We start from the raw sequence: 27817 nt of genomic DNA on the forward strand, positions 1-27817 counted from the left end.
TTTTTAAAAAAATGGATCGAAATCAATTTTCTGCCCCTCCCCCCTTCCCAATTTCGAAATTGAAGTTTCAAAAACGCAATTGCAGACAAAATTTACATAAAAAAATATTTACGGGAAAAAGGCACTGTCAAAAATGAAACGCTCAGATTCGGCAATCCTCGAGCACTATTTCGTTATTTTCTACGATCCTTTCGTCACCGAATCACGTGATATTTGACGAAACCAGAAATCTCAAATTTTTCACTAAATTTTTTCGTCTCGATTTCGTCACATTGCAGTGCATTCTGGGAGTTTTCGTTTCAGTCTTGTACTTGCTCGTTAAATTATTTTACGGCAGTTATCCTCAAGGATTCATAAAAAAGGTTAGTATTTATTAAAATTTGTATGTGCAATGTGCCTTCTTTTATGTAATGTTACATTTTTGTTTAGTGTTGTGTTTATTGTTGTATTTAAAACACATTAAAATTGAAAACGACCTGTTCGATTTGGTTTGGAATTCTGTATAAACTAACTTTGAGTCACCTCCACGTTAGGCTTAACTAGCGTTATTTTTTATTTGCAAATGAAAATGTGTGTTTGTTGACATTTGTTTCCGAAAACGTACTTCCTTTATTTCCGTTAGACAATTGACAAAGATGACCAAAACATTTTTACGAATTTAAACTTACATAAAAAATTCCACCGTAGCTACAGTAACGCAGATAATAAATACAGCGCCTTGATAAATAGCATAGAACTTTGAAGCTTTTAATTTCAACGTTGAATATGTTACATGGTTATGTGCTTTCATTCTTCTTCATGAATTTTACTAATATAATTCTGGTGAACGAAGTGTTTTTGTTTAATAATTCAAAATTGTGTTATTTTGCATTTTTATTTACTTAAACAAATATACCGCCCCCACCCCTCTCTAAGTATTGGTGTTTTTTTCTTCTTCTACTCTACATGTAATATTTTATTCAATACAATAATAATTTATACAGTAGCTCTCTCCCAAAAGTGTACGTAACACTTATCATTTTCAATGAAATATTGCTCTACCCATTACGTAAGATTAATATTTTGGAATGGGTAAACAATAGATCTTCTATAGTTAATTCTTAACAAAACTACATGAAATATTTTAATAGCAAAATAAAATATGATTTTGAAGAAATTAATAATCAAAAAGTATTAAGAACTTTATATCACAAAAGTGTTCATAAAAATATTTTTTAATAATTGCTTTGCAACCTTTTAAACAAACCCATAAAAATCGAGGAAAACAAGCGCCTAATGCAATAAAAAATAATCGCAAACTTGCTATCAGCTTATGGTTCGGAAATGATACCCCTTTCCTTTTTTTTTTTTGTTAGGCTCGTTGACCGGACTTATTAAAGTCGCACCCTATGTTGTTTATGTAATTTCTAACAGCTAATCCCTTCTGCAGCTGTCTCCTGTTTGTTGTATCAATACTTCATTATTTGTTGAGTCTGTTTCGTTCTTTTTTCTTTTGAATGGTTTTACTTGCAAAATAAAACATGAAGTAAAGTAAGTATTAACTTGATACAAAGCATTTTAAGTTACAAAGAAAATATTAATTTCCATAAAAAACTATATCTTTGTGCTTTGCAGCTAAATATTTTCAATATTTTTTCAATTTTTCCTAAATTTAAAATAAGTTATTGAAGGTAACCTTGATTAAAAAAAAAAGGTACGTTAGTAGCATGTTTGAAAATAATAACAATTATAAAGCGTTCATTGTTGTTTATTTTCACATTTAGTACGCTAAATTCTATGTTAATTTGTGTTACCTGATTTGTGATAATTATGAATTTTTTCCTTATACATAGTTTCTACTGCTGAAATAAATGCAGAATTAATTTTATTGCCATATTTGCTGCCTCAAGGAATTATCAGCAAAAAAAAGGGGGAATTCCCTTCAGAAGCATTTCATAGATGAACTACTAGTAAGTCCAAATTAAAGTTATAGTAATGGTTTTTGCTGTAGACAAAGTAAAATGTCTATGTAAAATTTCAATTGAAAATTTGAAAGGAAAATAAAAAGTATATGATAAAAACTAGCAAACTTTGCTCGATACGCCAGTCACTATTTTCATTACATACCTTTGAATCTCTTACTTGCAATTCTGTCTTAGCGTTGGCCATGTTGCATTAATGCTTATGGAGCTATCTCAGTAAATCAGTAAGGTTCTAATCAATTATCTTATATAAAGGTACCTAATTTCCTTTGAAGTTCCAGACAGGTAAGTACGAAGTATGTACCAAAGTACTCCAAAGTATGAAGTATGTACTGCATGCAATAATACAGTTCCTGTAGTAAACATAAATTTTGCCAAACAAGCATTCTACATAGAAGCAAAATTAATAAGACAAATAATCGATTGAAAAAATAAAAAGGTAAGTTTTTTCTCAAGATTATCTAATTTCATTTTCTATATCTAATTTTCGAACAAAGATATACAAACTTAAAGCTGTCAATTTTATTGCACTATTTCTTTAAAATTTATGGTATTAGTTTGATGGAAATCTTTTTTTTTTTTGTTTTGAATTTTTTTTATGCGATGCAATGAAGAAGTAAATCCCCAGCAATTTTCTCATGAGCAAATATTGATGTAACTCTGCATAAAAGTAACCTATGTCTTATTCTTCCAGAACCCATTGTCTGCTGAGGAAGTAGCACTTCTATATTCCCAGTAGGCCTGGACGATGTAGGAATTTTTACATCGTGATGCATCGCCAAACTTACACTGCGAGTAGTTGAAGCAGTTTGAATTATTCTTCCCGCTATAGGCGGCAAACCCCCGATTAGGGGAGTTTTCCTTGCAAAAATCCAAGCTTTTGTCAGAATTTTCCCAAATTTGGCACGAAAACTACCCTACGGGAATTCACAAACATCAAAGGGCAAATGTACCAAACTTGGAATACATCCGACAAAAACCCACGTGGGGGATTCCCCATGCATAGCAGGACAAAAAGGGGGGAATTCTCGAGCATCAAAGGAATACTGTGCCAAATTGGGAGAAGATCTTATAAAAACTGGTTTTTGAAAAAAAAAAAAAAATAGACCCCAACCCAGCTGGAAGAAAACTACCCAATGAGAATTCCTGACAATCAAAGAAGTTCTGTGCCAAATTCAGAAAAGATCCCACAAAAACTTGCTTTTTATAAGGAGATCCCAATGGGGGTTGCCCCCTCCCCCCCCCCCCCAAAGAGGAAGGAAAACCACCCTGCTTAAATTCCCGAGCATCAAAAGACCTCTGTGTAAAATTTGGAAAAGAATCGACAAAAACGTGGTTTTTATAAGGAGAACCCCCTTGGGCGTTGCCCCCCCCCCCATAGAGGCACTAAAACTATCATGTGTGAATTCCCGAGCATCAAAGGACCTCTGTGCCAAATTTGGAAAAGATCCCACTAAAAACTTGGTTTTTATAAGAATAACCCCAATGGGGGGGTTGCCCCCTCCCCTATAGAAAAACGAAAACTATCCTGCTTGAATTCTCGAGCATTAAAAGACCTCTGTGTAAAATTTGGAAAAGATTCAACAAAAACGTGGTTTTTACAAGAAGCACCCCCATGGGGTTCCCTCCCCCCCCACACAATAGAGAGACGATAACTACAATTTGAATACTCAAGCATCAAACAACCTCTGTGCCAAATTTAGAAGAAATCAGACAGAAACTTGGTTTTTGTAAGGAGAACCCCCATGGGCGCTGCCCCCCCCCCATGGACGGACTAAAACCATTGTGTGTGCATTCCTGAGCATCAAAGGACCTCTGTGGCAAAATTTGGAAAAAAATCCGACCAAAACTTGGCTTTTATAAGGAGAACCCCCCAATGAGGGTTGTCCCCTCCCTCCATAGCGGGACAAAAACTGCTCAATGAGTATTCCTGAGCATCAAGAATGAACCCCTGTGCCAAATTTGGAAAAGATCCGGCAAAAATAGATTTTTTGCAGGAAAACCCCCCTTATGGGGGTTCAATTAGATACCATAGGGAGTTTATGGGGCCAGGCTAACATGCGGGTTTCCGTTCTCTTTTTTTTTTTTTTTTTGCTTGGATAAAAAAAAAAAGCTTGGATGTAAACAAACTTGTGGAGCACACCGATCTATCGGTTTAGAGGTTTTTATTCCAAACCGGTGTAATGATGTAGGGTGTACTGTACATCGGTATTTTACGATGTATCGTAAAGCCTTAATTCCCACATATCATTTCACATTGTTCTTTAACTTGAATTTTTCAATGATAATTTTCACATTTTAAAGAAATTGTCTGCTTGTATTTTTACATTAATAAAATGTTTTTTTAACATCTTTTATGTGCCTCTTTTTTCAACTAATACTTGCCTTTTGCTTTAGGCGGAAGGGGGGGGGGGGTGCAGGCCAGTCATTTCGATTTTTTTCCAATTGTGGAAAAAGGTGTATACTCTTCAAAAATTTTATAGAAAACCAACTAAAACCACGGCCTTTCGTACGTAAAGACATAAATGCTCAAAAATCAAGGGGGGAGGTCAACCCCCATGAATGACCCCCCCCCGTAAATGACGGGCCTGTAAGTGTGACAACACGCATCAAAGTGGGAAATTATGGTGGTAAGATTCTGAAGTAAAGATTCGACTAAATCTTATAAAATACAGTCGAACCTCGTTAAAACGAACTTTAATGGATCATTAAAATGGATTATTCTTAACAGAATTCGTCTTATCCGAAAAACAATAAACAATGGGACAGGGATTGCAAAAAAGTCCGTTTTAGAAGTAATTCTTTTTAAGCGTGTTCGAATTAACGAGGTTCGTCTGTATTCTCAAAAAAAAAAAAAAAACTAATCAGCTCAAAAACGGAAAAAATAAAAGAAATAAATAAACTCAAAAAAATACGAAATTAACCTGCTCAAATATGACGAAATTAATTTGATGAAACTAATACTCTCAAAACTACGAAAATGATTGTCGATTTGACGAAACTAGAATGAAGAAATATTTCGTTACATTTGACGAAATTCGCATCTTCAAACCAGAGACGAAAGCAGTTTCCTCAATTTGACGAAATGTTCGCTCGGAGCATATCCCTGGAAGCGATTTCGTCAGAAACGAAGAAAATTTCGTCGAATTTGAAAGTCCATTTCTGAGAGTGGGTGCTAGGCTCTTTCGTGATTTTTTTTTTCTCAAAACTATGGTCCTAAAAACTTAAGTAATATTTTATATTCAGGGGCTATACCATTCAAATATTTTCTAACTGTAGTTAAAACTTAATTTTTTTTTATGATATTAAAGAAAAAGTTTGTTCGGGGACCCTTGCTCGAGTATTTTCTGAAATTCAAAGAGTTCATCGGCCTTCGGAGGCCCCCGGATGGTAATCCTAAGGCGTACGCTAAGAAATGGGGTGATGAGGAGAAAAGTATATAATGAGTTCGCAACTATGATGAATCCAAGTGAAATTCTTACTTTCATATTTTTACTTTTCATGAAATATTTATATACTTCTGAAATTCAAAATTCATAATTTAATTTCCTTTAATGATTGAAAATCCTGATTCTTCAGAAGTTTTCAAGCAAATCTTAAAGTCTATGTTTTTTTTTTCTATAATCATTACTATCATTTTTTTTTTCCTTTTTTGAAGCAGTGAAACATGCTCTTTAGTACATGGCAAATGTACTAAAAAGGCACTCCTGAAATTAAAACTGAAACACTTCAATAGTTGGGGAGAACCTAACCTGGCAGCATTAAGAAAGATACGCAAATCTTAATTATTGCATTACGACGCTATCAGGTTATGTTTGCCCCAACTACAGTTTTTTATATAAAACGTTTATCTTTAATAAGTAAATCAATCTTAATGAAGTTGAAATTGTAAAATATATTACAAACAAATGGCACCAGTGAAAGAAGGAGAACGTTCAAAATCAATTGCTTTCGCTGCAGAGGCATTTAAAATTTTTATAGTAATTTTATAAAGCGTATTTGTAATGAATTAACAAACGGTTCTTTTCTATGTAATGGAAATATAATTTAAAGAAGAATTAACAGTGTATTCTTTTTTTCAAAAACAATACCTTTGTACCACTTTAATTGTACCACTATTATATTTCAAAATTTATCATTTAACACCAAGATTGCAGCATAATTCAAAAAATTAAAGAGTTATTAAAACATATTAAACTTATCTCAAAAGGAATGGTCTTGTCGTTGATTGAAGACACAGAGCAAAAGCACGTTCACGAGCATGAGTGAATCAAAACAGAGAATAACATAGGTTCTTCGTTCTTCCTTCAAAAAAAAAAAAATCCCGCCTTTTTCAAATTACTTATTTAGTTAAATACGTCATAAAACTATCTTGTTACTGGTTGGTCACTGGTGGGAAAGTGGAAAACTTAGCAAAAATAAAGAAAGAAAACACAGTTTGGCCCGGCGTGTGAAAGCGACTTCGATCTGGACCCACCACAGATCTGTCTCTTCTGCTCCCTTCAGCATTCTAGATAAGGAAAGGCAATATAATTGTTCGCCAAGAAAAGTGACCATTCCAAGGTCGGGTTTTACACCCCATGTTGTAAATCCTGCTGCCTGCTCCCCTTATTTAGATAAACACCGACTCGGGATATCAATAGTGCTTTTTTAAAACAAGATGCATACTCATTACTCAGACGAAGCCGACTGGTAAGTGGTCAAAGAACTACTTGGAACGGGAAAATTTCTTCTAGGAAGCAGGCCCGGATCTATAAATTTTGGGGCCCCCTGCAAAAACTCTGTAGGGGTACTACTCCCAGATGCCAGCAATGTACATTCGTACCTTTAATAAGAACTTAGTGCCAATTTTTTGATTTTTTTTTTTTTCAATTTCTTGGGACGTTGGTGCCCTTTCAGGTCGTGTCCCTCCCCCCCTGCACTGCGGGGTTTGCGGGTAGGCAGATCCGGGCCTGCTAGCAAGACTAACTGTGCATTTTATCAGAATAATTTTGTCGAGCATTTACAAACACAATTTTATGCTGAAATTGTGGGAAGAAAGGGGAAAATCCAAACTCCAGGGAAAATCCAAACAAAGGCACCTGAAGCCTGGGGCCCCCTAAGCCTCAGAGGGTCCTATTGGAAGCAATCAGTCCGCACTTAAAATTCATGATTAAATATCAATTTTCATGAGTTTTGAGCATTTTCAACTCAAAATTATGGCTGTCAGCGGCAAATCCTCAAAACAAAAAATTTTGGTTTTGAGGATAGGCCACTTCGCAGCTCCGAAGCCCCCTGCTTTTCTGGGGGCCCCAGCTATCGCCTCATGCGCCTATGCGGTGATCCGCCACTGCCTGTTGTTCTCATTATTACAATTTCGGTGTTCAAAACTGAGATATGTAAAACTTTTGCTGTCACTGCCCTCCCCCAAACAACATTTCTGATTTAAATTTTTAAAAAGTTTAATTCTCCCTGTAGTGTCAAATTGAATTAAGAGGTTAGAATAGAAAAAATAACATTCTTAGCCTTAAATAGAACTCTAGGTCAAGACAATATGCCCTATGTAGGGAAAATGTCATACTCCTGGTGCTGTCGCAAAAAAAAAAAAAAAGAAAAGAAAAAAAAACCCCTCTTGGAGCAAAAAAAAAAATCATTTTCCTGACATTGTTTATAAACACTGTAATACATTCAGAAGAACAGTAGGCTTTATTTCGAATACAATAATTAGAAAATAAGATTATGGTCAAAAATAAGCTAAATTTGGCAAACGCTAAGTAAAATTTGTAGCAGTAAAACAATTCTATTTATTTTATTTATTTTAATCGATGAGTAGTTCGCTTTTATGCCATTCACATTTTCACGCCAAGATTGCCAGCTTCAGCCGCTGCTTGAATAAGTTTGGCGGCACAGGCGCCTATATGTGTAATTTTAGAGGGGGCTAAAAATGTAGATGTTTCAAGGCTTTAGTTTAAAGAATTTTTTTATTTTCTTTTTCTGTTTACTTAGTGATGAAAAAAGAGAGATTTTTTAAAAAAATTTCTGTTTTAAAATTCGATGGACTTTTAATCATTTTCAGGGAATTCATGTTTTTGTTTTCTTTAGAATACAGGCGGAAATTAGTTACCTAACATACATTGTTATAATTCTAAAAGCAAAACCGATGCAGAGTAAAATTAAAAAAAAAAAAAAAAATCAAAGTGAAGAAAGTTTTAATAACGGGTCATTCATTAATGGCAAATACGTTGAAACGTTTTGAATGATATTTATGCTCAAACTTTATTTTAAAATAGGCAGTACCAATGCTCAGATTATTGAAGGCGGCTCGTTGAATTCTATTATGATGCCGGTAATGGTGACGACTTTAATGATTGCGGCAGTTACTTAAATGAATTATACCAATTAGTAATACAAATGCCCATTTAAAGAACATTTTGATGCTCGCCAAAACAGAACGAGAACATGAGTATTTTATGGAAGACACTATTAGAAAAATAAACCCTCCTCTGCCAATCGAGAGCAGATACAGAGCTGCTAATTTTCGTTTTTCAGAAAATTTTCAAATGCTTCATTTTAAGAAATGTTAGTCTAAGTAAGCATAGATTTTGTTTTGTCAAGCATTAAATAAGCTTTTTGATTCAGGCTACCCTTTTATTATTATTATTATTATTATTATTATTATTATTATTATTATTATTATTATTATTATTATTATTATTATTATTATTATTACTGTTGCTAAATATGTGATAACCCTTGATAAAACTCATATTGTCTGCTGGTGTATGAAAATTTGGTTCCCTCTTTTGAGGGGTGAAGCATGAAGTAAGTTCCCTCTAATTTTCTCTTAATAAAATTCCTAATAAAGAAAAATATAAATTTCTTTAGATTTTTTTTAAAGCATTTTTATTTTTTAATAATTTGTGATTGGAGCATATCAGGTTTTGGGGGAATCCTCCATTTGTGTCAGCATGATTTTGAAGGAAGTTGGATTAGCCAATTCAAGTGATTATTAATGATATGTAAAATGCTAAAGCACAAGAAATAAAAATGATTACATATTTATTTTTTGCTGACTGATGCTTAGTACCAGAAGCTCTTTTTTTTTTCTTTCATTGAAAAGCAAGTTCCTTGCCTCACCAAAAAGCGTGCATGTCATAATTTTGAAAATTTTAGGCTTTAAAAATTAATTACAGTAGAACTCGCTTATAATGAGCACAAAAGACCGCGATATTTGCTCATTACAACCGAGTTCTCGAAAAAAGCGAGTTCATGAAAAAAATCATAAAAATTCATAATAGTTGTTTTTTTTTTTTTTTCTTTTTCTTTTTAATCACTTTACAAAACCAAATAAGTTGGTTACTTTGCTTTAAACTGCCCGAATGTCTCTTTCTTATGTCATTCTTTTTTCTGTTTTTGACGAATACTCATATATACACACATATAATTTTTAAGTGTTTCTTTACTTCACAAATTAAAAAAAGCGCTGTCATCGCTTGATCTCAGGATTTATGATTGATTACTAACTTCGGTTGATGTTGAAAAATTTACCAAAAAAAAAAAAGATAAGCTGAGCTGGAAGTCAATAGAAATTTTACGAATCACAAAAATATTCCTCGTTTTAAGCGGGGTTTGCTCGTTAAAAAGCGAGTTATGCTCCCGTAGATTAACATTGTACCAATCATGTATTTCATTTCTGATTTCCTCGCTAAATCCGGGTTCTCGTTAAATCAGGGTTCGCTATAAGCGAGCTCGACTGTAATTGGTTTTAACATTTATTCTATCAAAACTTATAAAAAATGAATAGGAATAATTTCAAATATGCTATTTATCTCTCTGTTGTAATGAAATCTGTTTTTTTTAAACAAGTGTTCCACCGGAACTAGAGTCATATCGGTCGCTGCGACAAGAAAAAACGAAAAATATGAAAACAAAACTACATTTTTCTTTAATTTTTATGAAATTGGGGAACCAAAAAGTGATCTATAAATAATTTAGGTTGTTATGTTAGTAGTACCAGTTGCTTTTTTTTTTTTTTTTTTTTGTCTTATAACCGTTGTGCCCATCCTACGGTCGATGGGCTACCTGAGGCCCGTGAAGCAGGCCCATTGTTTTCCTTAATGCTGAAAATCAAAAAACACTATTAGCCACAATATCACAAATATTTTATTTTGCAGATGCCGAACATTGGCGCCTTCACGAGCTCTCCAATATTTTTTGATGTCCTCATTTTGAGATAACACAATACAGTAAAACCTGTAAAGTTGACCACCCTTGTAAGTTGACCACCTGTCTATGTTGACCGCTTTTGTCAGGAACGGAATTAGTCCTATCTCATATAATGAAGGAAAACCTCTGTAACTCGACCACCTCTCTATCTTGACCACTAATGTACGCCAAATTTGGTTTGGAGTATTGTAAAAAACCCTTTATAAGTTGACCACTTGGTTTATTTTTTTAAACTTTCTTCAGCAAATTATTTTATTTTATTATTTACTTATTTTTTATTATTATTTCTTTTTTTTTTTTTTTTTGAAAGCTTTCCAAAAATGTTTTTAATGCTTTGATGACAGAATAGCATTTTACTAACTAAACAGCAGCATAAAGCTTATGCTGCTCTTTATTCTCCACACTTGTTTTTCATTTGTTGTTCTATTTGAGATAGCTTTTTGTACTCTATTCAGTGAAAACAGGTGTCACTAGAAAAGTTCAGTCTTTTCTTTCAGTTGCAATATGTTGTGGCAACACAGGAATCGTGCTAAAAAGAGCAGGCCCGGATCTACATTTTGGGTCACCCCTGCAGCAAAATATCTAGGGCCCCTCCCTAGTGGCCAGCAGTGTCTATTTGTAAAGTGAATAAGTCTTAGTGCTAGTTTTTTTTTTCTATTTTTTCTTCAATTTCTAGGGTCGTTAGCCCATTTAAGTACGTGGGCCCCTCGCACTGCAGGTACGCAGATCTGGGACTGCTAATGAATAAAGTTACATGTTTCTGGTGCAAAGGATTAAGATATAGGACATTTTAATTTTCCCTTTATGAACTGGGAGAGTCGCGCTTATTGCTCTTTGTGCTATAAGTTGTACAAAAAAGGCTTGAAAAAGAAAGTTAGCTGAACTTGAGATTAATAAAAAGTAAGTTCGAGGGTGTAGAAGAAAAACCAAAAGAGTTCAGGTTTAAAGGTGCAAAAAAAAAAAAAAAAAAAAAAGAAAGAAAGAAAAGAAAAAGAAAGAAAATAGAAGGAAAAAAAGAAAGGCACCAAAAAAAAAGGTACCGTTATTCCGAAAAAAAAAAAACGAAGGCGCGCAGGTTTGAAGGTGCGGAAAGAAACAAAGGTGCCGCACAGATTGAAAGGCACAAAAAAAAGAAGAAATGCCGAAGGCCCTCAGGTTTGAGGGCGCAAGAAAAAAAAAACCGAAGGGTCAACAGATTCAAGGGCGCAAGAAAATGAGAGAAAGAAAAACAAAAAAATTAATTTGAACTTTGACATCTTGAATTCAAATTATGTTTTTTGCAATCACGAGTTTGTGTGTGTGTGTGTCTGTTGGTGCAGACGAGTGTGTGTGTGCCGGTGTAGACGTGTGTGTTTGTGTCTATGTGCAGGTATGAATGTGTGGGTGTGTTTGTGTGTGTAGGTGTGTGCGTAGATGTTTGTGTATGTCTGTGTATGTATGCGTGTGCGTATAGGATATGGACGCAACCTGGAGACGGTTTTCGCGAGAGGAGCAGCATCGCGAGGCCGGTCGACGGTGGTGCTGTAGAGGGAGGCGGGGGAAAAATAAAATCATAGGAACGCCATTCAAAGGTCAAATGAAAACAATAAGCAATGTGATTGCTCAAAAACAAAGTCGCACCGGTTTGAGGATGCAAAAAAAGAAAATAAATAAATAAATAAAGGAAGGCGCGCAGAGGGCGTTTGAGGATACACAGGCGGGAAGGCGTATCGGCCCACGGACCGATGAGCCGGCGGACCAGTCTTGAGTTGCGACTAGTCCGCCCCAGATCGCAACTCAAAGATTGCGAAAAACATAATTCAAAATCACGATGTAAAAATTCAAATGAATGCCGGGGCTGGATGCTAGATGTTTATGTGCTGGATGCTTTTTTATTTTACGTTGGTTTCTGATTTCACTTAGTGCAAGAAATCTTTATTCCTTGAAGCTTAAAATATTATGCATTGATAAAGGGATTTTTCATAACCGCGACGCCAAATGTTGCTTTCAGGTCTGTTCGAAAAGAATATTTTACCGTTAATTAGCTTTGTGTCAGGGATGCCTACGAGGGGAGGTTCATGCCATAGACTGCGCCATTGAAATGAGGGAGGGGGTCATTTTAGAGGGTTTTTGGTCTCGCGTTGGGGGGGGGGGGGTCTTGTTCTTGGTTGTGCTCCGTAGAATCTAAGGAGGGTGCGACATCGCTCTTGGGGGGAGGAGTGGCTGGCGGCACCCCTGTTGTTTTGTTTTTCTTTATTAAACAAATGTAATGTTCCATACGAACCCTGAAAATCAAATAACTTCCATCTTCCTGATAAGTTGAAAGGTTTGCTTATCAGTTCAAAATGGCGGAAAAAATCAAGGAAATATATTTTCCCAATTATTAAAACGTTATAATAATAATTATTATTAATACTTCATATTCATCATGTACCCACGGCACACGAGAGAAAGCTCATTGCAAAATGCGCCATTGTTTATGTTTCCTTTTGCTTGGGGGGGGGGGTATGATGTATTTGACCTCATTTTTGGGGGGTGGGGGGCTCGTTCAAGGGAGTAATGCTCTCTGGAGCCATCGTTCTTGAGGGAGCAGAGCACCCCTGAATAACGGTACCTTATTTTTTTAAGAAAAGGAATGATGAGACAAATGTTAGCTCATGTTGCTAACCTTTTTAGAAACAGGATTTGACACGGTGATATTTAGAAATTATTAAAGTTGATCGAAAGTTACCAAGGTCATGCGTTAGTGGCCTTGAATAAATACAAATTAATATACAGTTCCAAAAAATTTGTTGAAATCACAAACTTCCAGTGATGTTAAAATATCTTTCAACCTTTCAACTAAATCAATTTATAAAAAAGTACTGGTTTCTAAAAACAACGTATAAGAGATTCTGCAGAGAAAAAAGAGCGAAGCGCTAAAACAGAACTAACAAAACTCTGAAAAGCGCCAAGGAAAATGAAAAAAAGCGATAAGTTTACATCGCTGTGCGCTTTCTGGTATGAGAGCTTTCCTTTCCTCAAAACCGATTGACCTAAATTTGTAAACACTGGTTGCTATAGTTACCAATGTCACTCGCTGATAATACATGAAAGACGTTTTAATTCGCTGAGTTATTATTTTATGTTCTTCTCATGTCTGGTGCATTCAATTGAAATGTATCTTTTGTGTTCTTATTCCTAAAATTGATTGTTCAAGTGTGTCAAATTTTTGCGCAAGAAATTTTCGTCCAAATGAGCGACTCAGAATCAACGTTGAAAGGTAAGAAATCCCCCGATAATTCTACCGCTAAAAGCTTGGAATCACCTTCAGAGGATCCACCAAAAGGACTACTTGTAGAGAATATAAAACCTGTTAACTCGAACAAAAAGGCTCAATTACGCAAACCACCCGATCTTCCAACCTTAGAGCGAAGAAACTGGCTAATACATTTACATTTCACTCGAAAGGAATATGACACTTGCAAAACTATTATTAAAGAACAACTGGACGAAACTCAAGGTATGTGCGAATATGCATTATATGTTCAAGCACTAATTCTTCGTCATGAAGGTAAAATACAAGAGTCTTTGGAATTATTTCAGACCTGTTCAATTTTGAACACATCTGCCGATAATTTAAAACAGGTTGCTCGGTCCTTGTTTTTGCTTGGGCGTCATAAAAATGCAATTGATGTTTATGAAGAAGCATCTAGAATGAACTCTAAAGATTGGGAACTATGTCATCATTTAGGTATTTGTCACATGCAGTTACAAAATTATAAACAAGCTTTTGAATATTTCCGTCAGGCTCTTCAAATAAGGCCCCAGGACGAAACATTCATAGCACTTGGACAACTCCACATTATAGAAGGGGACATGAAAGCTGCGATATCTACTTTTCGTAAAGCTGTTGAACATTCTCCTGAAAATCCTGAACTGGCAACGCAGCTAGGGCTTTTATACCTTCAGTGTGGTATGTTTCAAAAGGCTTTTGAAAAGCTTGGTACGGCAATGGCATTTGATGCAACATGTGTTCCAGCAATATTAGCAGCAGGTAGTATAATACAAAACCACAGTGACTTTGAAGTTGCACTTACAAAGTATCGTATTGCAATTTCCAAAATTCCTGAAAGTCCTGCTCTTTGGAACAACATTGGCATGTGCTTTTTTGGGAAAAAGAAATACGTTGCTGCGATTAGTTGTCTGAAAAGAGCCACATACTTGGCTCCATTTAGTTGGCAAATTTTACAGAATTTAGGATTAGTACATCTTACCATGCAACAATTTGCATCGGCGTTTCATTTTTTGAGTGCTGCAATGAATCTGAATTCACACAGTGGTCAATTGTTCATGCTCTTAGCAGTTGCTTTAAAATACTTAAGTGACTTTAAAAATTCGGCCCAAGCTTATGAACAAGCTTTGAAATTGGATGAAACTGATCCAACTATACTTTTAAATTATGCAATATTATTATATGAAATGGAGGAAAGAGATAAGGCCATAAATATGATGATGGAATTTTCAAAACGATGTCTGGAAATATCTGAAGGAAGTGAACGAAGTAAACTTCAAAACGCTATAGGTATGGCAGAAATTTTGGCTAATTTGCTTCAGATCAAACCTTTCCAGTTTTCACGTTCGAAACATAATAGCATTGAAACTTTACCAGATGATGAAAATGAACTTAAATCTTCTAATTCCTCTGAACAAGAACCTGCTGAAAGTAGAGAGGTGCTTGTGTAAATCGTTGAAATTAGTTTGAATGTTTGCTCAGAGAAATAATTGTGCCTCCACTAAAATAATTTATTGTAGTGTATTATAAACATAATTATGAGCATGATAATTATTTTCATGTATGTATTAAAGTCAGAGATCATTAATTTGTTTGAATGGTAATTACTTACCTATTAAAATAAAATTTAGTTCTTCAACTTTTGATTAAATAAGTTACATAACTTAACTCCTTGATTGTATGGGTTATATAAAATCACTAAAATTTCCAAATAATAAAAAGTACCGAGTATGAGCTTTGAGTTAATTATTTTGCCCGCACAGTGGCAAAAACTGGAAAAATTGGTTGAATTTTTAATATGTACGAAAGAAAAATATACTTTTGCTCATAATCGAATTGAAATTTAAATCATAACAGACAGTTTCGACTTAACTGTTTTTTTCAGTATTTATTTGATCATTAAAACAATTTAATATAATGCTTGAACAAAACTTGAAAAGATTTGAAATAGATAACCTCAAAAAACATATAATGTGTTTGATGAAGAAAATTCAGTTGAAATATGAATCAGCTTGGAACAATTTTGTATGTAATTTTCATTTACAAAGATATGGTTTAACATGAGCATAACTTTTTTTTTTTTAATACTTCTATTGCATATTTTAATCATAGTTTTACTTTTCAAATTTTTATTATTTTGATAGCATAGCCAAATTGGTAAACTTCTTCATTAAAATTAACTAAAAGAAAATAATTTGTTACTTAATAGTTATGACTTGTTTCATAGTTTGAACAGACCTGTCATTTTGAATTTTTCCCTGGGGGGGGGGGGAGTGTTTATTTTCAATATAAATTATACCGAAAAAGCCGCAAAACCACTTGGACTTACATGTAAATACATTACTTTCTCATAGCCGGTGGGTGGGGGGCGGTAATTGACCTCCCTGACCCTCTAAATGGTGGGCTTGATTTTAAACCAAATCCTGTGAGTTATTTCAATGACATTAACTCTCTGCTTTCTTGTGTTCTGCATAAAAAGTATTAATTTAAATAACAGTTTACTAAACAGTACAAATTTAGCATTAAGATTACTGTTTTAATGATGCATTGAATAAGTTTAACCACATTAATATTATCATATTAGAGATAAAATTACTAAAAGTAAAGCTAACTGCAGTCATCCATGTAAACAAAGCACATTAATTTTTGTCACTGTGAGAAAAATGTATTTTTGCCATGATAATTTTTCCACCTTTGGCAAAAACGTGCCAACCCTATATGAGATCCTTGGTTGTATTAAACATAAAATTGTCTTGTTTTAATTAGAAAATTCAGTTATATCCAGCTAGCTAAAAAACAATAGTTCAGACTCTAAAACTAAATGAGCTAAAATAAAAATAATAAATGAGTAAGTCAATAAAAATATGCAACTACAGTCGGCTCTTGATAACTTGAAGCCTTGTAACTCAAACATTCCTTTATCTGAACATTTTTATGTGGTCCCAAACTCTTGAGAGAGGGCTATAGGTAGAAAATTCGCATTACTCGAACAAACAATAACTTAATGGTTTCAGCCGGTCCTTTCGAGCTATCAAGAATTGAATGTATTTTAATTTGAAATGTAAAAGTTTCTGACTTCTGCCTACATTTTGGAAACAAGTAGTTCATAGAAGAGGGTATTGCAAACCTTCATTTGATCTGTAAAAGTCATCAAAATAATTTTAAAAATATATGTTTTATTAAAATATATTTGCATTGACAATTATATTGATCGCAGACATCTCTGGGACATTTCTTAATTGTTGTTTTTAGTTGATTTACTAGCTTTGCCACTACTGGACAATACATGTGTACCTCGAAAGAAGATGCCTGTAAACAATCAGGCTTCAAGCAAAAATGAAAGAGATAAGTAGCATTTAAGTTATAGAATCTTAATTTTTTTTAAGTTTTACTTTTAAAATGAAATTTTTGGTACTTAGTAGCTTTTAAATCACAATTTGTAACACGTATTAAATACTCTAAGGCAAACTGTTTTCATAAGTTCAAAAATAATGTCTAAAAAAAGAATATTACTTTATTTGTCTCACTTTTAAATGAAAATAATTCTAAACTTTAATATGTAAAAAAATATCTACAGCAGTGCCCGTTTTATTTGAAAATAATTATTAAACATTTCCTATGTACATTTATGTTTTTATCATAAGATTGGGGTAAGGTATTTTAATCATTATACAACATTATAAACTTTTTGAGCTTGTGTACTTGAAATTGAAAAGCAAAATGGGTGAAAGCATTGACTCCTGTAGATTTTTCAATTTTATATTTTATATAAATAAATTTTAGAGAAATCCCTGGTTCTGAGGGTCGCCAACTGCAAATTTTCCATTCCTGACTTTTGAAAAGCGTTAGGGATCGTTCAGAAGTTATCTGTTTTTATCACGAATCACACTGAGCGATTGCAGGCAGGTGTAGCAAATTTGCGATCGATCCATATGCGACACGTCGCCCATCCGAGAGTTAATTTAAATGCTGATCATTAAGTCGCCGATATCTTTTAAAGTTTTTCTGATATTCAACTGGATTTTTTTTAATGAGCTGACAATTCTCTTTATCTATGAAATTTTGAAAGTTATAAATTGCTATTTTTCACACATGCGCGGTGAGCAGGGCCGTCCGAGGGGGGAGGAGGGGGGCAATCATCCCGGGCGCAACGAAATGAGGGGGTGCCGCAAGCCACCCCTCATTTCGTCTATCATAGATGCACAATCATAGACAAACAGAATAGAAAATCATTGCAATGATTCTCTATTTCTTCCTAGTACACGAAAATATCCCTCTCTCTGAGTCTCCAAAACATTTGTATCATTGAAGCAGATACAAATTCTGAGAATATAACTATTTAGAAGGAAACAAAAGGCATTTCTCTTTTATCTATTTCTCCAAACCAAATTTATTGAAATTCTGAACCCTGCGTGTAGTGATGTAACCAGAAAAAAATTTTAGTAGGGCACATTGAAAAAAAAATAAATAATATATATATATATATATATATATATATATATATATATATGATAGGAAAGGGGTCAGGTCAAAATTTTAAAACTTTTTGTTTAAAAACGCAATTTTAGACTTTCTTTGCAGATGCTAAGGCGAAAAAAAAGTATAGGTGTCTCAGTGGGAATTTTCTGAAATTGAAGCCTTAAAAACGCAATTATAGGCCATGTTTATTGACGTTAGGGTAAGGGACGGAGCTCATTGACTGTCCCCGATCATTTTTTTAATTAAATTGAAATCAATTCCTCCTCCCCCCCCTCCCAGTTTTCGAAATTGAAGTTTCAAAAACGCAATTTCAGACAAACTTTGAAGATTTAAATGAAGGAGGATCTGAAACCACTCCATGGAAAATTTTCAAAATAATGGACCAAAAAACTTAAGCAATGTTTTATATTCAGGGGTTATTTCACTTAAATTTTTTTAAGTATCGTTTAAAAAAGTAATTGCTTGTGATATTTAAAAAAAGCGGTATGGGAGCCCTTGCTCGAATATTTTCTGAGACACAAGTCTTAAAAATGCAATTGTAAGGCCATATTTTGTAATATCAGGGCCAGTAATTTTTCAAAATTAAAACTCCTAGAACGCAATTCTGAGCAATTTTCGATGTTGTTGAGTATTTGGGGGGCTTTCTTCTAAAACTTAAAAACATTTGATGCCAAAAAAAAATTATAATAATAATAACAATACAAAAAATAACATCTTTGATTTTAATATTTATGAAAGCTGGTATTAAGTTGGTACAGGTAAAATCGAAAAACTCTTGAAAAGAATTATTGGTTGAGTTCAAATCCAAGTTTAATTTTGATGCAATAAGCTTAAAACTTCTATAGATACATTTTCTATTTATAATCAACAAATTATTTATTCGTGTTCTTAATTTGATCAATATGAGTAACTAATTCAGTTTTAATTGTTTTATCTTGTGGGGTAACATTTTACAAGATAAATATTTGGATTTTTAACCTTTCCAGTTTTCGAAAAGTTTTGGGATATCAATGTATAGTAAGTATTAGAAACAAATTCGTTGTTTGGTTTTAATTTGTGTTATCCATAGCCCTCTTATTGTTTTGTTCGTTAACGTTTGAAATATGCAAATATGATGCTGTGATGTTATAACTAACTTGATTTTTCTGTGTGAATGGGGGAGGGTTGGGGGGCGCTAGGAAACTTTCGCCCCGGGCGACGTCAGCAGCAAATGTTTCTAAATTTTAATTTTAATATTTAGTATGATGTCAAGTTTCCTGAAAGTTTGGTAAAAAGTTTAACGGAAAACTCTGCGTGTAAGCCAAAAACATGCGAACAAAATTGATATTTTTGACAGAAAAGCTTATATTTTCATGAATGTAAGTGATACTTTCACGAAAATCTACAAAATTATTGTACATAATAAGTAAACTAATTACTAAAATTTACAACCTATTCCCAGCTATTTACGATGAAAGATGATCGAAAAAAATTCTTGATTTCTTCACTTTCTGCTGGATCCCTTAAAGCATGAGTGATTTAATTTTTATTGAAACATGTCAGCTGAAGCAAACCTTGTATATGTGACAAAAGTTGCAGAACATTCTCATATTTCTTAAGAAATTCTTGAAAATGTTAATTTTTGCAAGAGACGCGCAGTTTATTTGTCCACCACTGTTGTATATGCCTATCTCTATCGGTTTGGAAATTAGCTGTTAGACATCGATAAAGGTAGAGGCACTGCATAGCCAAAAAAAAAGGAATTCAGTTTTCTGCTTGCAAATCACCTTTTCCTCAAATCCATAAAAATGAACAAAACATACAGTTTTTTCCATTTTTTTGTAAATTTAAAATATTTCTTTATTAATTTATTATTAAGGACTGCAGTGATGTTTATACGACTATAATAACTAATATGACTAATAACTTTTTCGATCCACATTTAAAAACCATGATGCATTAAAAAATTAAGCTGTTGTTTCAAAATTCACGAAAATTATCTGAAAAAGACTTGTTTGTAAGGAACAAAAGTTTTTCGTAATTGTAGGATACAATCTCAATATTTTTCTCTTATTAAATCCCTATTAATTTATTTTTTTTGTGCAGCTGCGTCTTTTGACATTTAAACATTTTCGGTATACACTTTAATAAAAAGAAAACGTTAAATTTGTACATTTGAAAAAAATATTTAAGCACGGCGCGCAATCTGAAGATATAATCCGATTTCAATAAAAAAATTTCAACAATTAATAAAAACAAATCACAATTTTTCTGCTCGAGCATTGCAAAAAAAAGAGAGAGAGAGAGAAATTCTTTTTTTTTGGGGGGGGGGGGGTATTTTAATAATTTGAAGTAGTTAAATGACTATACCTTCATGCTAGAAACTAATCAGCTTCACATACATAGGACCGTGTAAAAAGCAAATTTGCCTCTGCCGGCCAAGGCCAGATTAAGATGGCATATGGGGCACGGTCTAGGGCTCCAATTCTATAGGTAAAATTTTAATTGGACTCATTTAATATCGCACTGCAGAATGATGTAAATATTTCATTTAGAAAAAAATTACCTTCAAAAACTTAATCTCTTTTGCAAATCCCAAAACCACTCCAAGTTTAATTCATATTACACTATTAAAAATTACATCATAGATAATTTTGATATTTACGGCTTGCTGCAACGACAAACCAAGTTTGATGACATCTTACTACTATTATAAACGCAAAAGTTTATTATTATTTTCGCAAAATTGATGTTTACATCCATGCAAACATCCATTTTGTTTTACTCTTTCACGCAAAACTGCTGAATCAGGGGCGGACTGGCCTATTGGCCCGCGGGCCGATGCGCCCTCCAACCAGTGCTCGCTCGAACGACCTCTGTGCGCCTTCGTATTTTTTTCTCTCTCTCTCTCTCTTTTTTTTTTTTCGCCCTCAAATCTGTGCGACTTAGTTTCTTTCCTTCTTTTTTTAATTTTTTTACGCCCTTGAACCTGTGCGACTTCGTTTTTTTACGACCTCAAACCCGTGCACCTTCTGTTGTTTTTTTTCCTTTTGCGTCCTCGAGCATTTTTTTTTTTTCATTTTATTTTATTTGCACCCTTAAACGTTTGTGCCTTCGTTTTTTTTTTTTTTTTTCGCCGTAAAAACCGTACGACTTTGTTTAGTGAGCCTTCAAAACTGCACCTTCTGTTGTTGTTTTTTTATTACGCTCGCAAACCTGTGCGACTTTCTTTCTTTCATTCTTTTCTTTTTCGCTCCCTTAAACTTTGCACCTTCGTTTTTTTCCCCCCTCATTTTTTTTAAACGCCTTTATGACCTGAACGTCCTTTTTTTTTTTTTTTTTGCGCTCTTAAACCTTAGCAACTTCGGTTTTTTTTTGCAGTGTATTTTATTTGCACACTCGAGCATGTGCGCCTTCGTTCCCCTCCCCCTCTTTTTTTTCTTTTGCAATCTCGAACCTGTGTGCATTCGTTCGGTGTCTTTTTCTTGCTTTTCTTTTTTGTTTTGCGCCCTCAAACTGTGGACTTTCTTTTTTGAGGACCAGTTTTGTCGCCATGGTAACCAATAGTTTGCCATCATTCCAGACTTAACTTCAGCGTAAAAATTAACTCTGCAAACTCCACTGTCCACCGGCCCCCCGCGAACGGAACCAAACCTGGGTGGTGGTGTCTATGCCCCGGTCTAGGAAGATTGGGCGCCTAGAATTTTGGGTGACTGGAACATTGGGCACCGAACATTTTGGGCGCCGGAAACATTGAGCGCCGGGAACATGGGCACCGGGCATATTGGACGCCGAAAACATTGGGTGCCGAGCACATTGGGCACAATGTTCCCGGCGCCTAATATACTTGGCGTCCAAAATGTTCGGCGCCCAATGTTCCTGGCGCCCAAAATTCTCGGCGCCCAATGTTCTTGGCGCCCAAAATGCTTGGCATCCAAAGTTCCCTGCGCCCAAAATGCTCGGCGCCCAATCTGCGGAGCCCTATTTTCCCATTTCGCCTATGCCCTACACATGCACAAACGCACATGCCTACAAACATACACACACGCTTACACACACACACACAGACACACATGTCTGCACACACACGACTATATACACATACGCCTGCACACATACGACTATATACACATACGCCTGCACACACATACATTGCAACCCACTATGTTAGAAAGCGTACTTGATGCTTTTACTGGCGACGAACTAGTTCGTGTTTTTAACGTGTGCACTTTCTCTTTTCTTAGTTATCAATTTTCCGCAAGACAAACATCAAAGTTTGCAAAAAAAAAAAAAACAATAATTTCTAATTGGACATCTGAAAAAAAAAAAAAAAAACATTCAAACTGTAGCTTTACATCGAAGGAGTAATTTTCATTGGAAGAAAATTGCTTTTTAACCGACAATGTAAACTTCCCTCCTTCTCCAAAAGTATATATTTTTTCAAATGGCATTTTACCAATTTCTTCCATGCTTTTCAAATGTAAGTAAACTCAAACACTCAAACATTTCAAGTTTAAATTGACAATATTCCTATTTTATTACTATACTATAACAAATTACCAGGGGCGGACTGGTTCCCTCGAGAGGGCGCCAACCTTGGGGGGGGGGGGGGGCAGGTGCAAAAAGGGAAAAAAAGGTGAAAAAGAAAGTGCAAAAAGAAAAAAATAGGTGCAAAAAAAAAAAAAAAAAAAAAAAGAAAGAAAGAAAGAAAGGGGAAATTAAAATCTAGGGGAAATTCAACAAAAAAAAAAAAAACATGTGTCAGGCTTGAGGGTGCAAAGGCGGGAGGACGCAGGGCCAGTCCGCCCCTGCAAATAACGACTAGTGAATATCTAACACGAAAGTGTTACTTTAGTTAATTGTTCCGGGGTGAGTGACTCCTGCGCGCCCCCCCCCCCTTCCGCACCGATCTGGGAAGATTTAGCGCCGCAAATTGGGCACCGGGAAAATTGTGCACCGTGATGTATTTAATACACTGCTCGACATTGAAAATGCAACACCAAAAGAAGGAGTGGTCAGAAAGTGATGAAATTTTGAAAAAAGGCACAGACAGCAAGGTATAATTAATGATCTTAATTTCAAAATGATAGGTAGAATACAGAGCGAGAACGGCGTCGGCTCAGTAGGATGCAAGACCACCGCGGACAGCGATACACGAGGAAACACGTCTAGGCATAGAGTCAATAAGGGTGCGAATGGTGTCCAGAGGGATGGCTCTCCATTCCCTTTCAACCATTTGCCACAGTTCGTCTTCTGAACGAGGCAGGGACCGAGTCTCCAAACGGCGTCTAATCACATCCCACACATGTTCGATTGGTGACAGTTCAGGAGAGTATGGTGGCCAGAAAAGAATCTGTGTGCCTTGGAGAGCATGTTGGTAGATGCGAGCACTGGGTGGTCGGGCGTTATCCTGCTGAAAAATTGCATTAGGTAGCCCTTGAATGTAAGGGATTGCCACCGACCGCGGCACATTATTAAAGTTTCGTTGCGCCGTCATAGTGCCCTGAATACGAACTAGAGGTGATATGGAATTGTACACAATTGCGCCCCAAACCATTATTCCACGTTGTCGTGCGGTGGGATGTTCCACAGTTACTGCTGAATTAGATCTGTCTCCACGTCGACGCCACACACGTATGCGGCGACTATCACTGGATAAACAGAAGCGGGATTCATCTGAGAACACGACATTTCGCCATTCTCTCATTAACGTCGCTCTAGTCCGGCACCATACTAAACGTTGCTGTCTATGTTGTGGGGTCAATGGCAGAATCTTCTTAGCGGACGCCGTGATTGCAGACCACGTGCGAGCAAACGACAGGCAATGGTCCTGGTTGACTGGGGAACATTCAGGGTATCTTGCACCTGCTGCAGAATCGAGGAACAAGTGACTTGTGGGTCTGCTACAGCTTGTCGGTGGATGCGTCGATCCCCGCGTTCTGACGTCACTCTGGCTGCCCCTGCACCCCTCAATCTTACCACATTTCATTGTTCCAACCATCTTCGGCACAGCCGATGCACCGTGCTCGCATCCATGTGGGTATCAGCTGCGATTCGTCGTACGGACCAACCTCCCCTTCTCAGTCCGATCACCATACCCCTCGTAAAATTGTCTATCTGCTAGAAGTGCCTTCGTTGACGTCGGCCTGGCATTCTCTCGTGTTACACGTATCCTCCAAGACAAAAACAAAATTTCTTCGATAATTCTCCAGTCAGAAATAACGACACGAATATTGCCCTTTGCAAGTTCCTTCCCTTATATCTTACTTCACGTGCGTCGGAGAGCTGCGCATTTCACATCATTTGCATAACTCAGTGATGTACATCTACTCTAAAATTTGCATAAATTTCTGAACACTCCTTCTTGGTGTTGCATTTTCAATGTCGAGCAGTGTATTTCAACATTTTCAGCGCCAAAATATTCCCGTTGCCCAATATGCCCGGCGCCCAATGTTCCTGGTGCTCAATATGCCCGGCGCCCAATTTTCACAGCGCTTAATATGCTCGGCGTCCAATATTCCCGGTGCCGAATCTGCGGTGCGCAATCATTCCATTTCGCTTCCACACATCCTGTTTATAGTTGCTGCGTTTGCTTGCCCAGGTCCATCATTTCAGAAATTATGGATTTTAGATACATAATGAAGGCAGTTTTGTACGTATTTTGTTGTTTTCCCTGTAAAATGTGTTGCACACAAATCCTTTGCCCCCCTCCCCCTATAACGTGAATTCTGGGTGTTCCCATGTTTGCATAGTACGATTCTTTTTCGAAGGCAGAACTATTCACAAAACATAATTCCAAATATTACTAAAGTACGGTAATATTATTTATCTGCATTCTTATTTTCTAATAAAAATATCATTGCAATTATTTATTTATACAAAATAATATACATTGTGCGCAATATTTATCTACGAATAATAAGCGGTTTTGAGCATCACACAGCTTTACGGGTCTGACCACCAGTGGCGCAACTAGAAAATAGTTTCAGGTTTGGGGGGGGGGGGGGCATTTGGGGAAAAAATCTTATCTGATAGGGAGGGGGTCCCGAAGAAGTTTGACTTTTCCGGGGGAGAACTTGTAGTTTTAAACCCGTAATTTTAGACTTTCTTGTTGTTATTATCTTAGAAACTGGACAAACAGAATAACAGACAGAGATTGAAAAGGGATAGTCCTTTCTCTCTCCCCCCAAGGATGATGGGGCACCCCGTCTCATAATCTACGCCAGGCCGCCAGAGATCATATTCCCTCAAATTTTCTTCAAAACTCATATTTCTTTAGGCAGACAGGCTGTTTACATTACTGTAAGATTTAAATGTATGAGATTACAGCTATAAAATATTTGGAATAAGAACACACACACACACGATATGTGACTACTCTGTCTCTATATGATACTTTGAAAAAATATTAAGCTCGTTTGAGATGATTGTTCTTTTGAAAATGAGCAAAAAACTCAAAATAGCAATAGCTTCCAGTCAGTGGCGCACACAGGAATTTTGCAAGGGGAGGCCTCATTCTCATATTATAACCCCAATACGCCGTCAAACATATTGACTCGATTTTTTTTATTCTCGAGGACAAAATACAGTAAAAAATAAACTTTTGAACAAATAATTAGCATTATTGAATGAAATATACTTAAATATATTACCAGAAGGCAAAATAATATAAGCATTAACTTTTCCCATAATTAAAAAAAATGGATTCAAGAAATCAAATTCATCGTTGCAGAAGCACCATATGATTATAGAAGTTCGTAGAATCTCATTTGATGTAATCTGTAATTACAAAACTAAAAACATGTTTTTTTAGAGACTTTGAGTATGACCTTTGGGAGGGGTTCGGACCCCTCCCAAAGGTGCGCCACTGCTTCCAGTCGATACGAACCCAGTCAAACCTTTAAATTATGACGCGTTGAGAAGAACAGAATAACTTACGGAATCATGCAAAAAAAAAAGGTCAACATCCATATGTATTATTTTTTCGGATCTAAAATTTTGAAGTTTAAAAACAATAGTAATAAAATTCTTATCACATCAGGGGTTCAGCTGAACTTTTGACCTCCCCTGAATCCGCGCTTGTATTCCTGTCCTCTCCTGGTGTACGATTCCTTGAAGACTCTTGGACGTGTTTCTAGGACGCCAAGGAGTTGGTTTGTATATATAAGAAAAATAGACCTGGGTCTAGCTTCGACTAGACAGGAGAAATTAGTCAACTACAACAGACTTTCTTCGGTGATGTTGGGGCGATAAAATGTACAGTGAACTTGGCGGAAATTTGTAAAATTGAAGCCTTGAAAAACGAGATTTTTATAGACCGTATTTGTTGACGTAAGTGTAAGAAATGGAGGTCAGGGGACTGTCCCAGATCTTTTTTTTTTCCTGCTTTTTCTGATACATCGAAATCAATTCGTCCTCATTCTCCAAAATTTTTCGAAATTCATGTTCCCAAAACCAATTGTATACAAACTTCGCAGATATTACTGTAAGAGGGTTTTGGTGCCCTCCTCTGGAAAAAAATTTCGAAATTAAGATCCTGAAAACTTAAATAATAATCTGATATTAAGTTTTTTTTCCAATTTATGGTTAGAGGAAAGCGGCTCGAAGGCCCTTGCCCGAACATTTTCTGAAATTCATGTCCTAAAAACGTGATTATACATATTCGGCAGCCTTGGGGACAGCAATTTTCGAAATTGCGATGAAGTTTCAAAAACGCAATTTTAAGCGATTTTCGATGTTGTAGGTATTTGGGGGCTTTTTCTGGGAATTTAGTGCGAAAAGTTGATGATCCGGAAACGAAATTTGAGACGTTAAATAATGCTTTCAGTGTGATTGTGTGACGGGGGGCGGGAGAGGGCTTCGGAGAAGTAACATTTTGAAGATTCTTATTTTCAGACAAACTATAGGAAAACAGGAAAGAACTAGGGCGGGACTTACCAATAAGCTGCAGTAATTGAAAATGTTTAATTCCTAGATTTCTTTAAAAGATAATTGAGATTTAACCTAAAGTATTTTTTTTTCCCTTATTAAAATCACTTTGTTTTCCCAAAACACGTTTTTTTCTTCTCTTCAGTAGTAAAGAATGGTTTTGAAAAACATTCTACTCATCATTCTGGGGGGGGGGGCATGGGCCCTGTGAGCCCCCTCTCTGGCTGCGCCACTGTCGAACGCTATGATAGAGAAATAGATGAATGCTGGGAAAGCATCCATTTTGGATATTTTACCTATATTTCATGGCAATGTTCAAGCGATGTATTTTTCGTTTTGTTTCACAATATTTGTTACTGATATTGCTGAAACATTTTTTGACACTTCTGAAAATATTGAACTTACAGCAAGTCATCTGACATAGCATCTGTTTTAAGATTAAATTGCAGTTTATATTCATTGTATTTGTGAATTTGATCTGTAATATCAACGCACGAACGTAAATTACAGATACGCGCATACGTTGAACTCCTCAGAGGATTGCTTTGCTTCTCTCCGCGATTTGATTTGAAGTATCCGTATCACTGTGATCCGTACCCAACAAGATGAAAATGTGGTCGTCCTTGTTGAACTTCATGCCAACAGTGACCCTTTTCTGTTATGTTTGATTGGCAACACGTCTTAAGGACATGGAGTGTTATGTTCCGTTTCCGTTAGTTTTTTTCTGGAAAAGTATAACGTAATCTGGCCTCGTCGTGCTTCTAATAAGTTCATGGATGAAACCAATGCAAAATATTCAATTTTCTTTAGTGGTGGCTTGAAAAAAAGTTCGAAATTTAAGTGTATTTTTGATAGTAAATTGTCAAGCATCTTCGTAAGATCTATTTTAAAAGTAAACATGTCAGATTGTCAATATTTTGGTTATGTTACAAACTCAAAAAATCCTTTATTGTTGAGAAAGTTTTAATTCTCTCTGCTGGACCATGAATATATTAATTTATTGATATGCCTT

General features: G+C 35.5%; 1 protein-coding gene across 1 annotated transcript; it reads left to right on the plus strand.

Moving 5' to 3' along the window:
- Nucleotides 1-13220: 13220 nt before the first annotated feature.
- On the plus strand, nt 13221-15065 carry LOC129231496 (Bardet-Biedl syndrome 4 protein-like). Its single transcript, XM_054865825.1, has one exon. It carries the CDS (start codon nt 13380-13382, stop codon nt 14868-14870), a length of 1491 nt encoding a protein of 496 aa, XP_054721800.1. The 5' UTR covers nt 13221-13379; the 3' UTR covers nt 14871-15065.
- The last annotated feature ends 12752 nt before the right edge of the window (nt 15066-27817 follow it).

Source organism: Uloborus diversus, chromosome 10 (assembly GCF_026930045.1).
Source record: "Uloborus diversus isolate 005 chromosome 10, Udiv.v.3.1, whole genome shotgun sequence".
NCBI classification, from domain to species: Eukaryota; Metazoa; Arthropoda; class Arachnida; order Araneae; family Uloboridae; genus Uloborus; species Uloborus diversus.

Excerpts from the sequence above, each read along its gene's own strand:
- LOC129231496 (XM_054865825.1), top strand. The coding sequence starts at position 13,380 with ATGAGCGACTCAGAATCAACGTTGAAAGGTAAGAAATCCCCCGATAAT.